The 20,696-nt window shown below is 42.7% G+C and overlaps 1 protein-coding gene and 1 long non-coding RNA gene across 6 annotated transcripts in view; one reads left to right on the forward strand and one right to left on the reverse strand.

The window, feature by feature from the left end:
• The window catches only part of LOC122789185, a 1,666,093-nt gene that overhangs the window by 1,265,639 nt on the left and 379,758 nt on the right, over nucleotides 1-20,696 (reverse strand). The gene's annotated exons all lie outside the window — the stretch shown is intronic.
• Nucleotides 1-20,696, forward strand: part of CAMTA1 (calmodulin binding transcription activator 1) — a 2,166,856-nt gene that overhangs the window by 491,843 nt on the left and 1,654,317 nt on the right. For all 4 annotated transcript variants that reach the window (XM_044056441.1, XM_044056437.1, XM_044056440.1 and 1 more), the window contains exon 4: nucleotides 12,842-12,968. In XM_044056441.1, the coding sequence (XP_043912376.1) occupies nucleotides 12,842-12,968 (127 nt within the window). The remainder of the gene's footprint in view (nucleotides 1-12,841; nucleotides 12,969-20,696) is intronic.

Raw genomic sequence — 20,696 nt, forward strand, 5'->3', positions numbered from 1 at the left:
GATGATGAGAAAACTTCTCAGGACTTAAATTCAGTTGGGAATACGTCCGCCTCTGTCTCCCATTGGAACCGTGAGCTTTGGACCAGCCCAGACAACTTTACTGACTCCTACTCTGATCCTTCCATTGACGTTGAAGGTTCCAGATCCGAGAATTCTTTGATTGTCTAGGTCAGATCTGAAGGCTTGGCCTTTGTCAACTCAGACACCTTCTCTGATCTATCAGGTGCTGACTTTATTAGAGCCGGAGGGAACTCAGAACTGTAGAAAGAAAGTATACTTGATTGGGTGCTCATAAATAACCATCCCAACATGTATACATATGGTACCCTCTCTGATAGTCTTAGTGATCATCATCTCACATACATAATTAGGCATAAAATAACTAACCACAACCAATCACTACTAAGATATGTCAGAAACAAAAATAATTTTGACGTAACTAAGTTCCAACTTGAACTAAAATCCTGCAGTTGGTCAATGCTAAAAAACCTCCCCTTAGATGAAGCAGTAATGTATTTTAACAAAAAATTTCTGGAGATTCTAGACAGTCATGCTCCCATCCGCTCTAAAAAAACAAAACCAAAAACGGCACCATGGCTCTCGAATGAGACCAGGGTCAAAATTAAACTCAGAGACAAAGCATGGGCTCTAAGCCGAACTACAAAACTCCCTCAGGATCAAATAGTATACAGGCAACTAAGGAATGAAACAAAAAAACTTGTACTACTTGACAAAAAAAAATACTTCAGCAATCTACAGTCCTTTCACCAAAAAAACCCTCAAAAATTCTGGGCAGGACTAAATAATCTAATACACCCTGGAAAAAAGACTACCCCTGTACCTCAGGCCCTCACTGACAAACCATCTGAATCTGTCGCAGATAGTTTTAATCGCTTTTTCACTGAGACCATACAAACCCTAGCAAGTAACTTGCCACCTAGCACATACAGCCCAAACTGCTCCACCTCTACTAATCTTCCACATTTTAGCTTCCATCCTATTGCCACCTCATTTATACACACCCTACTCAAAAAGCTAAAACCTACCACTCTTGCAGCTGACCAACTTCCAGCTGAATATCTACAAAAATCAGCTGACGCCATTGCCTATCCTATCTCAGTACTTATAAATTGCACGCTAACTGTAGCTATAATTCCTAATATCTGGAAAATCTCTTATGTCATCCCTCTACACAAAGGGGGAGGCTCTACCGAAATATCCAACTATAGGCCAATTGCCATACTCTCTCCCCTAGCCAAAATAATGGAAAAATGTATCCAAAAGCAATTCATGAACCATTTAATTAACAACCATCTCCTGGCAGATACCCAACATGGCTTTAGACCTCACCATAGCACCACTACAGCCCTATTAGCCTTCTCAGACACCATAAATTCTTATCGCAATAATAACCATCTCTCCTCCGCTCTATTCCTGGATCTATCCAAAGCTTTTGATATGGTGGATCACCAACTGTTAATCCACTCACTAAGACCACTCTGTTTAGAACCCAAATCTCTTCAATGGTTCGAATCCTACCTAAGTGGTAGACAACAAGCTGTACTCTGGCACTCAAAACTGTCCACCTTACTACCAACTAACCTGGGTGTCCCTCAAGGGTCTATTCTAGGCCCTCTGTTATTCTCCATCTTCATAAATGATTTACATACTGCCATTCCTAATGTCAACTGCATTCAATATGCAGATGACTCAACTTTGATATGTTCAGCCACGTCCCCTGCAGAGTTACAGCTAAAGACCCAAACTACCTTTAACACTATAGAAAACTGGCTATCCAACCACCACTTACTACTAAACCCCAAAAAGACCAAAATGCTTATATTCTTACCTACACTAAAGTCCACCCCCATCAACTTCATAATTAAATCCAAAGATGGCACAATTATCTCTCCTGACCCTTCCACTAAACTTCTAGGTGTCACCATTGACACCCACTTAAAATATGACCTGCACGTCAACCACCTAATCAAAACCATTAACAAAAAACTAGGTCCACTGTATAGATTAAAGAACTTTTTAACTCCCCTAGCCAAGGTAGCCATTGCCAGTTCCCACCTTCTCTCTTCTCTTCTGTATGCCACCTCCTTCTAAATAACAACAAGTCCAATCTTAATAAACTTACCACCTGTTATAATCACATTGCCAGATTTGCCACCGGCCTCCCTTTTAGGACACATCACTGCATTAACCTAACTCAGCTAGGATGGCTAGAACTTCCTAGTCTCGTGCTATACAACCAACTGATCATAGCCCACAAAATCATTTACACCCCTGATAACACTCCCTCACTCAAACCCCTAATCACCTTGTATAACAATCCATGACCACTTCGTTCCTCCAACAAGGTCCTCATTCAGACCTATAAAACCAACAACCAAGCTGGTGACTCCCTCCTGTCAAACTCCCTAGGTAAGGCCTGGAACCTATTACCCCCTGAGTTAACCTCAATTTCTTCCCTGTCTCACTTCAAAGCCAAGCTCAAACTATACCTGGGCTCAAAAAGGTCTTGCTACTGTACTAAGCCTGGCTAATTCCTATACCAATATATATATTAGTTACCTATGTCCTTCATCTAACTAATAATATCATAGGATAGTATCACATAGTTCTAATAACTACATATTTAATGTTTTTTTTGCTGACTACTTCTTGTAAATGATATCCTTTAGCAAGTTGTATTTCTTACTTTTTCTGGTAACCGAATCGTTTGTTGATTTTTTGCCTTTTCTTATGTGTTGCAATGTACTACTCTTGGAGCTTTTCTCCCCGGGCCTCCGCTGAAAATGGACATATATCCAGTCGGACTATCCCGGTTAACAAATGTAAAATAAATAAAAAAATAAATAAATAGTTTCGGTGCCAGATCCGGTGATAGGGTGTTTGACTAGGATTTTCAGAGCTATCCCTTCCCCTCAGGGCCTCAGTGTTAAATAGCTATGCTCTGACTTCTGTGTTGAAGCAGGGTCATGGAGAGGTCTTGGACTTCTCCATGCAGGTGGCTTCAGTTCCTGCTAGACTGGTCCTGAGCTCACCATTGGTTTCTGCCTTTGATGCAGTAGAGAGAGCTCTCCACATGACTAGAGATAGGACATCTTTGCCACCCTTGGGTCCCTCCCCCCCTCAACTGTCTGTCATGAGTCCTGAGTCTGCTCATTCTGTCCCATTGGGCAGCTGGTCCATTGTAGCCTAGAGACAGTCCTTTTACAGCACTCCCCACACACTTTCTCGTCTTCCCCAGATCATCCCACAAGGAAGTTCCCTGGAAGAGTAATGGCAAGGGGAGGCACATTGATTTCCCACAGGAGTCTTTAACAGAAGACACTGACTTCAATGATTGGGAAGGGTCCCCTAAGTCACTCTGAGATAGAAATGTGTTTGGTCTTCAGAAGCCCCTTTCCAAGAGTCCGTGTTAATTTAGGCTTTTGGAACCAGCTTAGCTATATCCTGGGTGGTACCCCCTTGTGGATGAAATGGTGGACCTCATTTCCCATCGGGCTTGGAAGAATCTGGATACAATAGAACCCATTCCTAGAAAGCCAGACAAGTACTTAGTTGCACCCAAGGACCATGCCCATTGGAGCAGGGGTCCCACAGTTGATGGCATTGTCGTTGCCACAGCCACCAAAAAGGAAATTGCTGAGGAAAGTCCTTCTCTGTATTCTCCTAACAGAGATTCTGGCTCACTGGACAGATTTGGGAAGTGAATTTTTGCTTCAGCTTCCTTTGTTCTGTAGTCTCTGAATTACCTGGCACATTTCACAAGATTTCATAGGAATCTGATGAAAGAGTTTGCCAAATCTCTCTCAGGGTCCATATTGGCGGAGGATAAAAAGACAGTCTCTTTGCAACTGGCCTCCCATCAGTCCCTGTCAGACACCTCTATATGTATGATTTCACATGCTACAAAAGGTGTTTCAAGAGTGGCAGTTGCTGGCATTATCATTAGGAGGCAAGCCTGGATGCGCCTCTGTAACTTTGCAGAGCCCTAGAAGATGTCCTTCGTCAGTGCACCATTTGATGGATCGAGCTTACTTGGACACAAAGTTAAAGCGATGCTGTCTAAGTATGAACAGATGGGAAAATGCAATCTGCCTTAGGGATACATTTTTTGACCCCACAGAGGACCTTCTCAAGAAACCAGAAAGGGGGTAGAAATATGTGGTTTCGAAAATCGCAAGGGTTCTGTCAGGACTCTTATGGAGATAGATCCCCTGCAGCAGAGGGGGAAATTCTAATGGTAGACATCTTCCATGTAGCAGGGGATACCGTTTCAGAGGCCCCTTTACTGGGAAGCCTTTTCAGCACCCCGAACAGTTGCCAGACAACTGCACTCTGGGTGCAGTTGGGGTACACTTATCTCTGCACCCAGAAGCATGGACATCCATCATCAAAGATGTCTGGGTGCAGAATATAATTGCCAGAGGTTATTACGTTCCCTTTTCCCTTCCCCTACCCATTCACCCACAAAAAATTCCTCACTTACCACCCCATCAGAGGAAGGAAGTAGCCTCAGAGATAGAAAAGCTGTTAAGAAAAAAGAGTCATCCAAGAGGTCCCACCAAACCAGTGAGGATTCAGAACTTATTCAAGATTCTTTTTGGTGCCAAATAAGATGGGGGACCTCAGGCAAATATTGAATCTAAGCCACTTAAACTAATTTGTCAAACACTTCAAGTTCAGAATGATCACGGTTCAGTCCATTTTCTCTCTTTTGAGGAAGGACAATTGGCTCCTCATGGCATCTGCTGACAAGTGCTAAGGACTACCTGCTCCATTTATGTCTATACCAGAGCATCACAGTTAGCTACGGCAAATCTCTCTTCCTTCCCACCAAAACCCTAGAGTTCATAGGGGCTCTTCTGGGTAAGTTTCTAAAGTAGCTTTGCTTCCTCCAGACTGTCCAAATTACAGCTTCAAGTGAAAAATCTACTAGCTCTTCAGTCACCACCAGCCAGACTGGTCCTTCTGCTTCTGATGTCAGTAGCTGCCTCCATCACCCTTCTACCCTTTGAAAGATACTACATGAGTGCACTACAGTGGACTCTAGCAGTGCAAAGGTCTCTGAATCAGCATCTCATGCCATCTCCCATTCGAATCACAAAGATTTGTTGACAGCACGTGTCCTGATGGATCAAAGCACTTGATGTTTTGCAGGATTTCTCGTTCCCAGTTGGGGTGGGGGGCATTACATGGGACAGACAGTCCAAGGCACGTGGTCCCCCCTTACAGGCCAACCTTTTACATCAACATCTAGTGATGAGGGCAGTCCTTTTAACGTTGTAGTCATTTCAAGACATCCTTTCTCAAGGAACAATTGCTGTACGGAGGTACAACATGCTAGTGTTCTGGTATATCAACAAACAAGGAGGAACCTGCTCTTACCCTTGTCAGAAGGCAGTGAGTTTGTGGCAGTGGATGACCTCTCCCAACTGCTTTCATTTAGCAATGCATATTCTGGGGAAGTCCAGCATTTTAGCAGACAGACTGAGCAGATCTGTTTTTATGCCTCATGAATGGTTTCTCAATTCTTCAATAGTGGGACAGATTTTTCACCAGTGAGGCCAGCCATGCTGTGACCTGTTCATCTCTGTCCACAGTTCCAAATGCAGTTGTTTTTTTTACCCTAATCCCCCTAGAGGGAGGAGTCACCAGTGGACACTGTATTTCATAATTGGACTCCTTTATGCCTACACTCCCACACTTCTCATATCAAAAGATTTTACAGAAGAGCAAGGTTATCTTCAACGCCCCATTCTGGCCTCAACAAGTGTGGTTGCCATTACTCTGGTCTCATGTAATATGTTGTCCTTGAGTTCTGGCTCTCCTTCCGTATCTTCTGTCTCACTCCTCTGGACTACTTCAAATGGACATGCATGCTGTTGGGTTGGCCACATGATTTCTTCATTCCCAATGATGGCTAGACAGTACAGGCTTTCTTCCCAGGTCTTACACATTTTTACTTCTTTTCTAAAAGTCTCCACTAGGAACATATACAAGAACAAACAGAAACGATTCTTTGTCTGGGCTAAGAAGAGAAGTCTAGATCCATTTTCAGCACTCACTCCAGCAGTTTTAGAATTTTAGAATTGCTGGCTTCCATTTTTCATAACAGAGCAAGTTACTCTACAGTCAAAGTACAGCTGGTTGCAATCTCCAGCTTTCATGAAGGTAAAGAACATTTGTCATTGGCCTCCCTTAGGTAATGCAAAGTCTTCCTTAAAGGTACCTTTTTGCTCAGGCCACCTAGCCATCTTTGGGACTTGATGATTCTTCTCCAGGCCTTAACTCAGACACCTTTTGAACCCACAGCAAAGGCTGATCTAAAATTTGTGTCCTGGAAAACATTTTTCTAGTTGCCATTACATCTGCAAGAAGAGTTTTGAAACTTAAGGCTTTATCTTGCCGGCCACCTTACATCATTTTTACTAAAGACAGGGTTTCTCTTCATACCAATCCATCCTTTCTTCCAAAAGTAGCTTCTGAATTCACCCTTAACCAGTCCATTAATTTACTGGTGTTCTCACAAAATTCTCCAATAAGTGGCAATACACACTTTCTTTACTGGATGCATATAGACAGCTGAGATTTTATCTACACAGAACAAAAGCTTTCAGAAAATCAGACCAAATGTTTATTTCATTTTCAAAAGCTAAGTTGGAACAGTCTGTGTCTAAAGTTATATTAGCACGATAGTTCACTGAATGTATTTCTTATGTTTATAAACACAAGAGTTTGTCTTTACCAAGACCACCACAAGCTTATTCTACAAGGTCAATCTTCACTGCTTCTGCTTTGTTGTCCAGAACTTCCATAGATAACATTTGTGCTGTTGCTACTTCATTCAGTGCTGATGTCTTCATAGCTGATTACAAGTTGGACATACTTTCTAGGAACAGGGCAGCATTTAGTTCTACTGTACTCTGGAATATCATTCCATGAGACCGCCCTGCATTGATACTAGCTGGGGATTACGTTCCAAAGGTTGAAGAACAGATGAAAAAGACAACATCAGATACAAAAGTACTCACCATAATGATGCATCTCTATTGTCTGTCTTTGCCATTCCTCAACCTACCCTCCCTCCTTCCCACTTCCCCCTTCCACAGGAAGAAGATATTCATATGGTCTTGTGGTATAGCCTGGAGGTATTTCCCTTTTGGTCTTTCCCTCTCTTAGCTCCAGATACCTCTCCTGTCATATTTCTAGACATTTGTAGAATTGTTTCCTTTGTACATGTTCATATCGGGGGGGGGGACTCAATCTGAGGTAATCTGTGGCTTGGGAGAGGATAATGGGTAAGGAAAAGAGCTTTTACTATGGATCCAAAGTCTGAAAAGTGGTCAAAGTCAGATCTGAGCTCGGATCCAAGACCCAAAGGTTGAAAAAGGACGAAAACAGACAACACAGCTGCATTGTTATGGTGAGTACATAACTTTTGATGTGAAGTTGTTAAATCTCACCGTTTATTCTCACTGATGGGTTTGGAGCCGATCCTCGGCTCCGACACGGCTGATAGCAAAGCTCAAGGTTTGCCAGTAGCTCAAGACCAAGCCCCTTATCCCACAATGCACTGCTGCAATTACCTCGGATCTAGTTTGCCGCGGCAAGAAAGATCTCGGTGATCCAGCTAGCTCTGACCATTTGTGAGGAAAAAAAACAGCAAGTTTTAATAAAAAAAACTTTCTTTTTGTCTTAAGTATTTTCATATAGATAGTTGTGTGTTAGTGTTAAAAATTTTAATAATAGAATCTGTAGTTTTGGATAGTTAGTGCCCTGTTGGCTTAGTTGTTTTGTGTGGGCCTTTTAGCCCTATTTAGAGTTATTAATCTCTGTTTTGTAATAGTCAGGGTTTTTCTCTGTGGGCCTCTTTAGCCCTGTATTTCTAAAATATAGTTAATTGTTATAGATAGTGCCCGGGTTGGGCTTAGTTGCTTTGTGGGTCTTTACAAGTAAAGTAAGGACTTTACTGTATTCGTTTTTCAGTATACTGGTTTGTTTTACCTTTACTATGTCGGATGACAAGGAAAAGTCCATCCCAAATTGGGATTCAAGAAATGCACAGATTGTGGGCAGAAAATGTCCGTCACTGACAGACACATTCAGTGTGTCTGCTGTCTGGGGCTAAACACCTCCAAGACACTTGCAGCATTTGCCATTCTTTTTCTTCAAGAGTCCTCTTGGAGAGAAGGAGGAAGCTACTAGACAGGGGATTACTGCAGCATTTCTTTTCTGAGGTGTTGAGTAGCCATGAAGGTACTAGCAAGTCCTCCAAATCCACAAAATCTTCAGACCCCAAAGTGGCAAAAAAGGCAAAAACTTCAGAGGGAGGGTCATCGGTTCCACAGACTTCGGAACCAAGTGTACCTTTGATTCGGAGCCAGCTGTCAGTATTGGAGCCGTTCTCTGAGGTTCCGTCTTCTCCTCTGCTCCAGTCAGCACCTTCAGTGCATTCATCGAAGTCCTCAGTCAGCCTTTCAGATTTGGACATGGATCGGCTAGTGCAGAAGCTTTTACAGGCACCAGGACTTGCTAAATTGTTGTCGGCCCCAAAGACCATGGAACCGGATTTGTCTACTCCTCCTCCGAGCTGTACTGGACTCTCGGAGCTGAAGGAAACTGAACCAATGATTGTCGAACCCTTGGAGTCGATACCCGCACCGGTGTTATCGGCTCCATCTACTCGGATGTCCTCGGTGCCGACCGAGGACTCTAGAAGCCGACGCTCTCCCATCGGGTCCGGGGAGGATAGTCGGACTGATTTGTCGGTGCCGACTCTTCCTCTCGGGGCTTCGGCTCGGATGAGCTCGGCTCCTACCTCGGGCTTGGAGCCCATGGTTTCGGTGCGGGAGGATCGGACGGTACATTCGGGTCCGTTTACTCCGTCTCGTCAGAGCCATGGTGCCTTTGATGCTGTGTGGAGAGTCCGGTCTCCAAAGACAACGTCAGCATCAGTTCGGCCTTCCCTCTCCCCTCAAGCTCCTGTGTCTGCTTCTTTGTCTACCGGTCCCCCTAAGCATAGAGACCCTGAGCCTCAAGTACCACCACAGGGTGTCCCCTGCTCTTCTGAGACCTCCCCAGATCCCCCCACTGAGGTGGTGCCCAGGAAGAGACTGTGCAAGAGGAGGCACTTAGACTCCCCACAGGAGTCTTTGACATCTGACTTGGACATGGATGAGTCAGAAGCGTCCCCTCGATCCCCCTCTGGGGATATCTCCTTTGCAGAGATACTAGAGATCCTTAGTCAGATTATTGGCAGTCCAAGACCCCTTACTGAGGATGAGTCCGTGCTCTTGAAGGCTTTTGGGTCTCAACCTTCCACTTCTTGGGTGTCTCCGCCTTATGACGAGCTCATGGAACTGATCTCTCATAAGGCGTGGGAGTCACTGGAGGCCATGGAACCTGTTCCTCGCAAGCCAAATAAATTCATGTCTGCCCCAGTGGACAAGCCATTTTTGACAAAGGGAGTGCCTGTTGATGCCATGGTGGTAGCTGCCGCCACCAAAAAGGAAGTGTTTGAGAAATCCGCATTTATCTATCCTCCTAACAGAGATTCTAGGATCATGGATAGATATGGGAAACGCATGTTTAGTTCAGTGACTTTTTCTGTGCTACCATTGAACTACTTAACCCATTTTACGAGACTACAAAGAGATCTCCTGAAAGAGCTAGGAGATGCTGTCCAGGGTACGGTAGCTGCAGTGGTGGCCAACAAAGTCAACGCCCAGATCGCTACCCTAAACTCAGTGGTAAACTCGTCCATGCGTCTCATATCCTCTGCAGCTGATGGTTCAAGGAGAGCCGCTAGTTCTGGCATTGCTCTTCGAAGACAAGCCTGGATGCGTCTCTGTTCCTTTGTGGAACCCTTTAAGTCTTCCTTTATCAACACCCCATTCGATGGCTCATCACTGTTTGGGCCTAAAGTAAAGGAAACTTTAACCAGGTATAAGCAGGAAGGCAAGACCTTATCTGCCGTTGGAGTCTGTTTTTCTACCCCTACTTGGCCCTACCCCAAGGGCCCTAGGGGAGGGAGAATGTGGTTCCGAAAAGCACAGGGAGCCTTTCAGGACACATGTGGAGGAAACCCCCTCTAGAGGCAGAGGAGGGGGTTATAATGGAAGACACCGCCCCCGTGGCAGAGGGGGTCCGCAGCAACAGGGTGACAGGAGTTAGTTCTTGGGTCAACCCTTCCAGCGGCCCTGAAAGAGGGCCCAGCTGTTTGGCTCTGAAGGCAGTTGGTGGTCGCTTGTCTTTGTATCCAGAAGCCTGGCTAAACATAACATCAGATATATGGGTACAAAGCATCATTTCCAGAAGATATTTCTTACCGTTCTCTACCCCTCCCATTCCTGTAAACAGAATCTCAGATGTTCCACCCAGTCTCGGGGAACAAGCAGTTGCAGAGGTCCACAGATTGCTAGAAAAAAAGAGTCATCCAACCAGTCCCAGCAGACCAAGTTGGATTCAGAACTTACTCAAGATTCTTTTTGATACCAAAGAAAACAGGGGACTGGAGACCTATCCTGGACCTCAGTAGACTCAACCAGTTCGTAAAGAAAGAGAAGTTCCAAATGGTCACACTTCAGTCCATTCTTCCCTTCCTAGGGAAAGGCGAATGGATGTGCTCCATAGATCTCAAGTATGCGTGCTATCACATAAAGATGAACAGACACTCCAGAGATCACCTGCATTTCCGGCTGGGAGCCAATCATTTCCAGTTTTGAGCCCTGCCCTTTGGTCTCATTACAGCCCCCAGAGTATTCACCAAATGCATGGCAGTGGTCATGGCTCACCTGAGACGTCTAGGATTCCAGGTGTTTCCATACCTAGACGATTGGCTCGTCACCACTACCACCAGGCGTCAATTGACTCAGGCAACACAATACACTCTGACACTCTGCCATCAATTAGGCATTACGCTCAACTTCGAAAAATCTGCCTTATCGCCATCGCAGCATACTGTTTTTATAGGAGCAGAGTTAGATACCTCAACTGCCACTCTACGTCTTCCAATCGAACGAGTCTCACTTCTCTGCCAACACATCAGCTCACTGGTGTCAAAGAACAAAACTACAGCAGCAGAGGTCTTGAAGGTGCTAGATTTGATGGCGGCAGCAATCCTGGCTATACCATTCGCAAGGATGCATATGCAAATTCTTCAATGGCTCCTCTTTTCTCAGTGGACTTACCAGAAACTACCGATGCACCACATGATTCTCATCACGGATTCTTGCAAGAGAGACCTTCGGTGGTGGTTGACGTCTCTTCTTGTCAAAATCGGAAGACCCTTTGTTCTCCCCCCCCAGTAGCCACTGTGACCATGGACGCTTCCCTGATAGGGTGGGGGGGGGCATTTTCAGCGAAAGACTGCCCAAGGCACATGGACAGATCAAGAATCACATCTACACATCAATGTTCTAGAGTTGAGAGCGGTACTTCTGGCGTTGGAGTACTTTCAGGACTCTCTTCCTCTAGGAACTATTGCAATTCAGACGGACAACATGTCAATAGTCTGGTACTTGAACAAGCAAGGCGGAACCAAGTCTTACCCCCTTTGTCGAGAAGCCCTCAGGGTCTGGCAATGGACTGTGTCATCCCAGCGTTTTCTGTTAGCAACGCACATCCTGGGGAAATCCAACGTGATAGCGAACAAGCTAAGCAGGGCGATATTGCTCCCTCATGAGTGGTCTCTCAAACAACAGGTTGCGGAATTGATTTTCCGCAAATGGGGCCAGCCTTGCTGCAGCCTCTTTGCCAGCCACATCAATTCAAAATGCAGAAGCTACTTTGCCCTAATACCACCTCCCGGTCATCCCCCGAGAGATGCACTTTTACACGAATGGCCTCCGGGTCTCCTTTATGCATTCCCACCCTTCCCATTGATACCCATATTTTTACAGAAAGCAAAATCGCTGGGAAGGACTGTTATCCTCATAGCCCCCTACTGGCCTCGACAGATTTGGTTCCCATTTCTCCACCATCATCTGTTGGAAGATCCATGGATCCTGGACCCAGTTCCGGACCTTCTGACACACCTGTCAGGGGACCTCCATCCTTCACTACAGTCCCTGAAACTGACTGCTTGGCTAATCCACTTCCCCTAATTGCCAGGCTTCATTCAGTTTCAGAAGATACAAGACAAATTCTCTTGTCTTCTCACAAGCCATCTACCAGGAAATTATACGGCAGTAAATGGAAAAGGTTCTCAATTTGGGCCAACACGAAGAAGTGAGAATAAACAACAAGATTTAACTTCACACAAAGAAGTTATGTACTTACCATAACGTTCCATGTGAGTTGTTTATCCCGCCTTTATTCTCACATCCCTCCCTCCTTCCCCCTCCTGGCTGACTGTTGACTTAGAGGCTATTACCATCCTGGTTATTCAGTATTTCTTCTTCCCCTTCAGGAAGTGTTTCTTTGTAGAAATAAATAAAAGGGTATATATATATATATATATATATATATATATATATATATATATATATATATATATATTGTTACTCGCAGCAAACCAGATCTGAGGTAATTCCAGCAGTGCATTGTGGGATAAGGGGCTTGGTCTCGAGCTACTGGCAAACCTTGAGCTTTGCTATCGGCTGTGTCGGAGCCGAGGATCAGCCCCAAACCCATCAGTGAGAATAAACGTGAGATAAACAACTCACATGGAACATTATGGTAAGTACATTACTTCTTTTTTTTCTTTATTAAAACGAAATTACAGATCTGAAGTTCAAAGTGTCACCTACCTGCATTTGCATATGATATTTGAAGATGTTTTACATTCCTCTGTTTAACTTCGCTTGCTTTTGTCTCTTGGCAGGGTGGAGTGAAGGTTTTAATCACAGGTCCCTGGCAAGAAGCCAGCAATAACTACAGCTGTCTGTTTGACCAGATCTCAGTGCCTGCATCACTAATACAACCAGGAGTGTTACGTTGCTATTGTCCAGGTAAGTGTGAGCACTGGAAACATGCTTAATAAAAGATAAAAGTAAAACCACTACATGAGTCTGAAACTGTATTGGTAAGGTCCCACACTGAAGAGGGAGAAAGGGGGTAGGTGGGACACATTATTTATTAGTCGTATGTTATTACTCATTTTTAGGAAAATAAATAAGCATGTGATATATTGTTACTGCAAAGCTATAAGTAATATAGCCCATCATGAAATATTGAGGAGGATTATGCTGATCGGATGTTTTGGGGCACAGCTTTAGCAGTACACTGCTGATGTTTAGTGGGATAATGCTGCATCTCAGTGTTGTTGTTGTTGTTGTCTTTCGGCTCTTCCTGGTTAGGGGTCACCATAGCGGAACTCCGGTCCGCTAATGATTGGCAGTAGATTTTCACGAACGTCGAGGTGCCAGCTCAACGTTCAACCTTCAATGAAGGCACGCCCATTTACACATGTCTTTCGAACGCCCACCCAACTGCATGGAGGACATGCAGACTCCACACAGAAGGCACTCCCCGCACTCCAGCCGAGAATCGAACGGGAGAACATCTTGCTGTGAGGCAACAATGCTGCTGCATCTCAATGTACAGAATGTAAATCCTGCTAAGGTTATCAACAAGGGTTATGCTTTCATTGGACCTAAACCTTATTTATGATTTTAACAGAACTTGACAGAGAGACAGATTTGTATCCCAAAGGCTACCTCATCTGTGGAATAAACTTCCCATTTTCATAAAACAAAGCCCGTCCCTCACTCTCTTCAAAAAGAATTTGGATAAATGGATGGGGAACCATAAAATCACTCCTGACGTACTCCCCCATGTTTCTTATGGACAGAGGCAGTCTGTAAAATGACTTAGGGCGCCAACACCCAAAGACTCCCTACCCTGATACAACCCCATCCCATATCTGGAGAAATAAGATATAATACTGGCATATCCTGAATTGACTCTGCTGTACCTAATAGAACCAAAGCAAGATTTTCAAGGAAAAACAAACCTGCCTGATGGACAACTGCCATTAATAGGCTATACAATAGGAGAAAGAAATTGCTGTCTAAGAGTAGGAATGAATGGTCTCAAAACTGGAAACAGTCCCTCCTCAACTTAAGCACATAAGACTCCTAAAGTCATCCAAAGCTTACTATGAATTCAAATTAGCTTCCCTAACTAAGGATAACCACAAGGCATTCTTTAGTTGCATCAGTAACCTCAAAGGTAAGGCCTAGATTTGCATTGAACTCGTAGTTAATGGTTGGTTGATAGGTTCAGTGAAAACATCACTCCCCTGTCCTACCACATATACCCCAAAGCATCCCTTACACCTAGTATCTCTGAGGAGCAGGTCCTAAATGCCCTCTCCAATGCCAAAAACATGGCCTCTGTGGGACCAGACAACATCCCAGGTTGTGTTTTACATGGGTTAAAACAGGAATTAGCATCACCGTTGAACATGCTTTTCAATCACAGCCTAAGCACTAGCTTCATCCCAGAGGAATGGAAAATAGATGCTGTCATCCCTTTGCACAAAATGGGTGCATCCGTGGACCCTGGGAACTATAGACCCATTAGGCTAATGGAACAAATCATCATTGAGCTTATTAACAAAGATATAATAAATCTGCAAACATTTGACTGCACCGAGTTTGGCTTTGTCAAGGGGAGATCATGCCTGTTAAACTTGATGGACTTCTTCGAGACAGTCACAAAAGCCCTAGATGAGGGCAAATCTATACATACGGCCTATATAGATTTAGCCAAGGCCTTTGACACAATCCCCCACTCAGGCATCATTGATAAACTCACCCAGCTGGGTGCCCATATATTGTCAGGTGGGTTGCAAACTGGCTTATTGATAGAACTTATATGGTCAAAATAGGGGACTCTACCTCTTCCAGCAGACCCGTAACCAGTGGTGTTCCGGGACCCGTACAGTTTGGAATTTACTTCTCTGAACTATAGGGAAAAACAGAACGACTGGCTGACAAAGTTTGCTGATGATTACAAACTGGGAGCGATCATTGAAACCCCTAGCGATGTCAACATCCACCAAGAAGGTCTTACACAGACTAATGGCTGGTGCCAAAAGTCATGGTCTTAAACTTAATTCAAACAATGCATTATCATCCCCTTCAGCAAGGGTGATGTTCCTGCAAACTACCACACCAATAGCAATACCCTAAGCACACAGTCAGTGGTGAGAGATCTGGGCACAGAGGTTGACAGCAACCTTAACTTTGATCACCATGTCTCCACAGTGGTAAGAATTGCATTTTGAATTGCTCATCTCATTAGTAAGGCCATTGCCTCCAGGAAAAAAGAGGTTATAATCCCCCTGTACTCTTCCGTCATGAGGCCAATAATAGAGTACAATGCTGTCTTTGGTATGTTCCTTTCCAAACACCTGCAGCAACTGAAGAGACCACAAAGGTTACTTACAAAGAAAATTCAGGGTCTTCAGGATCTATCTTAAGTGGACAGACTGAAATAACTGTCACTTTACTCTGTGTCATGCAGACTGCTCAATGGTGACCTATGCCTTGCATATAGAGCAGTCTCTGACCCAGCTTTAATGGAAATGCTGCACATTCACAAGTCAAATAGCACACAGGTCACTCGCTCAAACGACCTTAACCTGGTATGTGACATCAACAGAACTTGCTAGAGAGATAGATTTGTCTCACAGAAGTTGCCCCACCTTTGGGACAAGCTTCCTCTTCATGTTAAACAAAGCCCCTCATTGGTCCTATTTAAGCATAATTTGGACGATTGGATGGGTAACCGGAAATTCACCCCAGGGGTTTCACCTGTGTCCCTCTTGGACTGGGGCAATAGGTGCTGATTTTAGTGTGTGCATGACAGACACTCTTAGGAACATGGGTTGAACTTGGCTAGGCTTTTGAGGGCTGGGAGCAGTTAGCCTAATTAACCTCCTATGATCCTATAATCCTGTTATTGGCTGGGCTTGTAAAGGTTTTTGTGCCATTAGCCTAGTAATCACCTATGAAACCTATAAAAATATATGAACTCTTAAGCCTACCTCATGTTCATTAGTCAAAATCTTAATTCCAGCCATCAGCTACTTTTTAATTCTAGTCTAGCAAGAGCATTAACTTGAGGTTTCATGTTGATGGTAGTCATGAAGGCAGAAAGGACATCTTTTTTGTAGTCCATCTTTTAGTACAAACTATTATTACAGGTACTTATTTGTGATATAGACCTTGTCGTAAATGTTGTACTGTTTACGATAAGTCCCTTATGTGACTATATTTCACATAAGCAAGTATTGTAGATTATGTTGACATACTAGTAGTTGTTCTGCAATTTGCTAGTTCTTTGCCATTTTTTTTGTCCTGAATTTCAAATAATTTTCCACAGTACTCTGTAAGTGCAGTTCAGGGTGCCTGAGTGAATAAAAATCCACTGCTTGAGTGGTTTTACTGGGTTAGCAATAAAATGCATCCTGCAAAATAGTAAACTAATAACTGAGGATACTAACTATAACTTATTTGACAGACATGTAAAATTGTCCTTTACGGACCTTTTTTAGAAATGTCCCAGCCTATATATGGGTAGTTTAGTGTAACCAGTCAACCAGCATAGTTTTGAAAAGTGAAAGGAAGCCAGCAGATGTAAAGAGTATCCATGCAGACACAAAAAAAACATGCATGCTTGCTTGCAAATTCAATTTTACATCATAGTGTATTGTATCTTGGATTTTGATTGAGCTGGTGTTCATCCATCCATTCATTAAAACCCCTTTTTCTCATTTTTGCACATGGGGTCAGGGTGTCACATCATCAATGGCAATCATCTAGAAGCAATGTTCACCCACTGGGTGGCCAGCCATGCATGTATTTAGATGGTGCTGACCTTACGTAAATAAAGACATTCAAAAGAAAAATAAACTTCACATAGTGAGTGACAGGAGGTCAGAACTGAACCATAGACCTTTCAACTGCATTATAGGAGCCTTAACAACTGAAATCCATTGTTGCCAAAGTTCTGCCTATTTGGATACTTGTGCAGTTCTTGCTAGACTTCCCTGACAGAAAATAGAATTACTTCCAGATGTGTCTGACCAAATATGGCTGATTTTATAACAAAGTGGTGAAAATTATAATCATAGAAAAAAAATTGACATGCTGCTACACACACTACAGATCTTAAGAAAATAGACATTTATACAATTACTTTTTATCAGTTTTCTAAACGTGTAGTACTGATATTTAAAAAAGTAACCCTGATTTGGGGTCTTTGTGTGACCCAGGGAACGGAGTGTGGAGGTGAGCAGCCAACACTAGCTTGTCCATCCCCAGACGAGAGAGGCAGTCCAGTTTGCAGCAGTGCCAGTACTTGCTAGAGAGAAAGATGTGTGCCATTCAGCAAATCAACCATATATGTGTTTGACTTTGCCAAATTCAGTCCAACTTCTTACAACTTTGCAGCTGAACATCCTTTAACAAACTGCTTATTAATCCACCCCCTTCAAAAAAAACAACCTTGTGATATTTGCAACAAAACCAAAATTAACATCAGTCCCACCATTTACACTTAAAGATTCCAAGAAGAATAGCATTCCCAACATTAGAGAAAATAAATACATGGGACTGAAATTATAGCCTTGCCTAAACATTTATACATACACCAACAAAATTCCCAGTAAAGTGCACTCAGAAATTAAACTTTGTTAATCCTATCTTCCATTTGCTGTCACCCAAAGTCAGGACAGCCATTGCCAGAAACATGCGACTACCAAAAATACAGGCTATCGGAAACAAGATTTACAAATTTGTTAACATAGCACATGCCAGACAGTATCACTGTCGTACTTGGGACTATCAATTGGCTCCCTACAGTTCCCATAGTAACACTTCTTACCAGTACTAAACAAGGTTATTGTCCCCAATGAAGAAAACGTCAGCAATATGAGAACACATTAGGAAACAGTAATGATGAAAGCCTACACTTAGTCAAAACCCCTATCAAGACAACCATAGGAGAAACACCATTAGAAGGAAGCCATGTCTATCTGTTTTCATGATACTGGATAATAATCAAGTCTGATACTTCATCAGCCATATGAAAAAGTGTAGAACTTATCAAATATGGAAATAATGTCCTTACTGTCTTCTTTGTCTACTACTGCATTTACAATATTGTAATCTACTCTACTGCAGTACTGTAACAGTCTCTGCTTTGATTATACTCCATTATTTATGTTCTTGCTGTTTGAGCCCAGGTTGTGACTGAAAAGAATTAGTGGACCAGTTCACCGACCAGTATTGATCATTGAAATTGCTGCACCTAGTAACTACAGTGTCTCACGTACAGAGATGCAAAGTCATAAAATACATGGATTTACGGGCAAAAATGAGGGCAGTGGTGAAGAAGGATACCCAGACAGTTCTAATAGTAGCAGGAGCAATGGGTCTTATAAACAGAATTTACAATCATACTTAGATATGTTACTGATACATGTAATACCATATGAATTGCAGGAGGAGTCAATTCTGGGCACATTGCAGGTGCTGCAAGGAGCACTGCTGGCTAAAATCAAAGATTGAAAGAACAGTAATTTCATGAACTTTAATCTACATTGACTTAGGAATGGGGTTGATTCCCATCATGGTATTAGAAACCCAATTGACTTGGGCAAATTAAACTGTTGTAGAACCTGTGAAATATGGAAATAATGTAAATAACCAAAACTTCTAAATAATGTAAAGAATGTCATTACTGTCTTATTTTTGTAATCTACTCTACTGCAATACTGTAACCTTCTCCGCTTTGATTGTACTCCATTATTTGTTATGTTCTGTCTCTGCTCTTTGAGCCCAGGTTGTGACTGAAATGGATTAGTGGTCCAGGTCATCGACCAGGTTAACAAAGTCATAAGTCATTGCATATGTGAATGTGCACATCAGCCTCTGAAGGACAGGTTAGGGTTAAAATAAAGAAATTTCCCTGATAGTTGCCTACAGAAAAGCTTCCCACAATTGACTGTTACTCCACAAGGGAATGAACTGCTGAGCTGATGGTGGGCAAGCAGTGAAGTATAAAAAGAAGATAAATCATTGACATGGTTTGGCTTTGTTGGTCTGAATTTGTCCATTAATTGACTTAAAAAGAAATAAGTCATGAGCATTCAGAACCACAATATAGCTGAAACACCTGGTTTCCTTAAGGGGGTAATTTGCATATATCCCACAATCCTCTTTTACAAAAAGATTCAAGGAATCACACAGTGCAAACTTTAACTTGACTAGGATTTTCTTATTTTTTCCAGTTGGATTGACCATGTGTCCTGTTTACTCTTTTATTTAGTTATGTAAAATGTGGATTTACAAGCAAGGGTACCTTTTTGGCTAGGCTTATATAGCCCCTAGGGTCAGTAGCCCTATGAAACTATGAATCTATGATTAAAGCTGGCACCATTTGCAAATGACATTGATTTAAATGCAGAAGGCAGGCAATGATCTGTTTTTGCCCACAGGTATACATAGATAAGTGCATAGGTAGGCAAATGCCATGCATGAACTCAGGATACACTTTTGTAAAATTTGTGCATTGAGATATGACACCATTTAAACAGCTCTGGGTCTTTTGCATTCCTGTATTATATTCAGTTACAGATGTTTGTTCAGTTACTTTTTATCAGAAGGCATGATTTACTAAATAATTTTTCTTCTTAAGCTTGTCATTTCAGGACTGTTTTTTTTATTATTATTTTATTTTCATGGGGAGGGGATTTTCTCCCTCCTGCATCACCCTATGGCTCACTACCCAGTGCTCCAGATCCACTGCTGGGTCTGCCATCTGCTTCCTAATCTCATGGACTATCACTGATAGGGATAAAGCTGGTGTAGATCATGTTCACATCTGGTGTCCCACTTTATGACCTAATTTTGTTACTTGCTGTGGTAACGTATCTCCCCACCACTGCAGTTGCATCTACCCACCAGGGATGTTAACGCCCATCTCTCTGTGCTGCTCAAACAGCCACCAGAGATGCTAATCGAATCTGGGTCACCTGGGCCACCGGAATGGTCACTGTTTTTTTTTATTATTTTGTTTGTATTTGTTTACAGGGAATGTCTGATTGGGTCATAAATATCCTTTTCATTGGAAGCTTGTGGAAAAAAGATCCAAAGAAGTACAAATTAATCAGCACATGATACATGATAAAGAACACTTCTATTACGATATTGAGCATAAAGATGTGATAGGAGTAAAAACATACAAGTTGATAAAATGTGTCGATTATAAAATTTATTCTCAGATACAACAGATTATAGATACATTAACAAAATTATATGCAAAACAGTTTGGCTCCACGGGGGCAGATACATTTTCCTAGTAACATCCAGGTAACTTCAGACACTGAAATTAGATTAGATTGTATTGAAACAGAATTACACAAACTGGATCTAAACAAAGCACAAGGAGGAAATGGAATTAGTAATAATGACCTGAGAACACTTCTGCATGAACTTACATTGCCATTATATCAGTTATTTACTAGGTCATGTAGGTATAGGGAATTCTTCAAGTTTGGAAACATGCACTTGTTAAACCTGTCTTTAAGGATAAGGGGAATAGGACAAACCCAGAGTAATGCAGATGCATAAGTTTACTTTCACGTTGTAGAAAAATAATGGAAAATGTTATTTTGGATAAATTATTGTCAGAATTGTTACTCGTTGTTTTAGTTTGTTAGTTAG

The sequence above is a fragment of the Protopterus annectens genome, chromosome 14.part0, assembly GCF_019279795.1.
Source record: "Protopterus annectens isolate FY-2018-M chromosome 14.part0, PAN1.0, whole genome shotgun sequence".
NCBI lineage: Eukaryota > Metazoa > Chordata > Ceratodontiformes > Protopteridae > Protopterus > Protopterus annectens.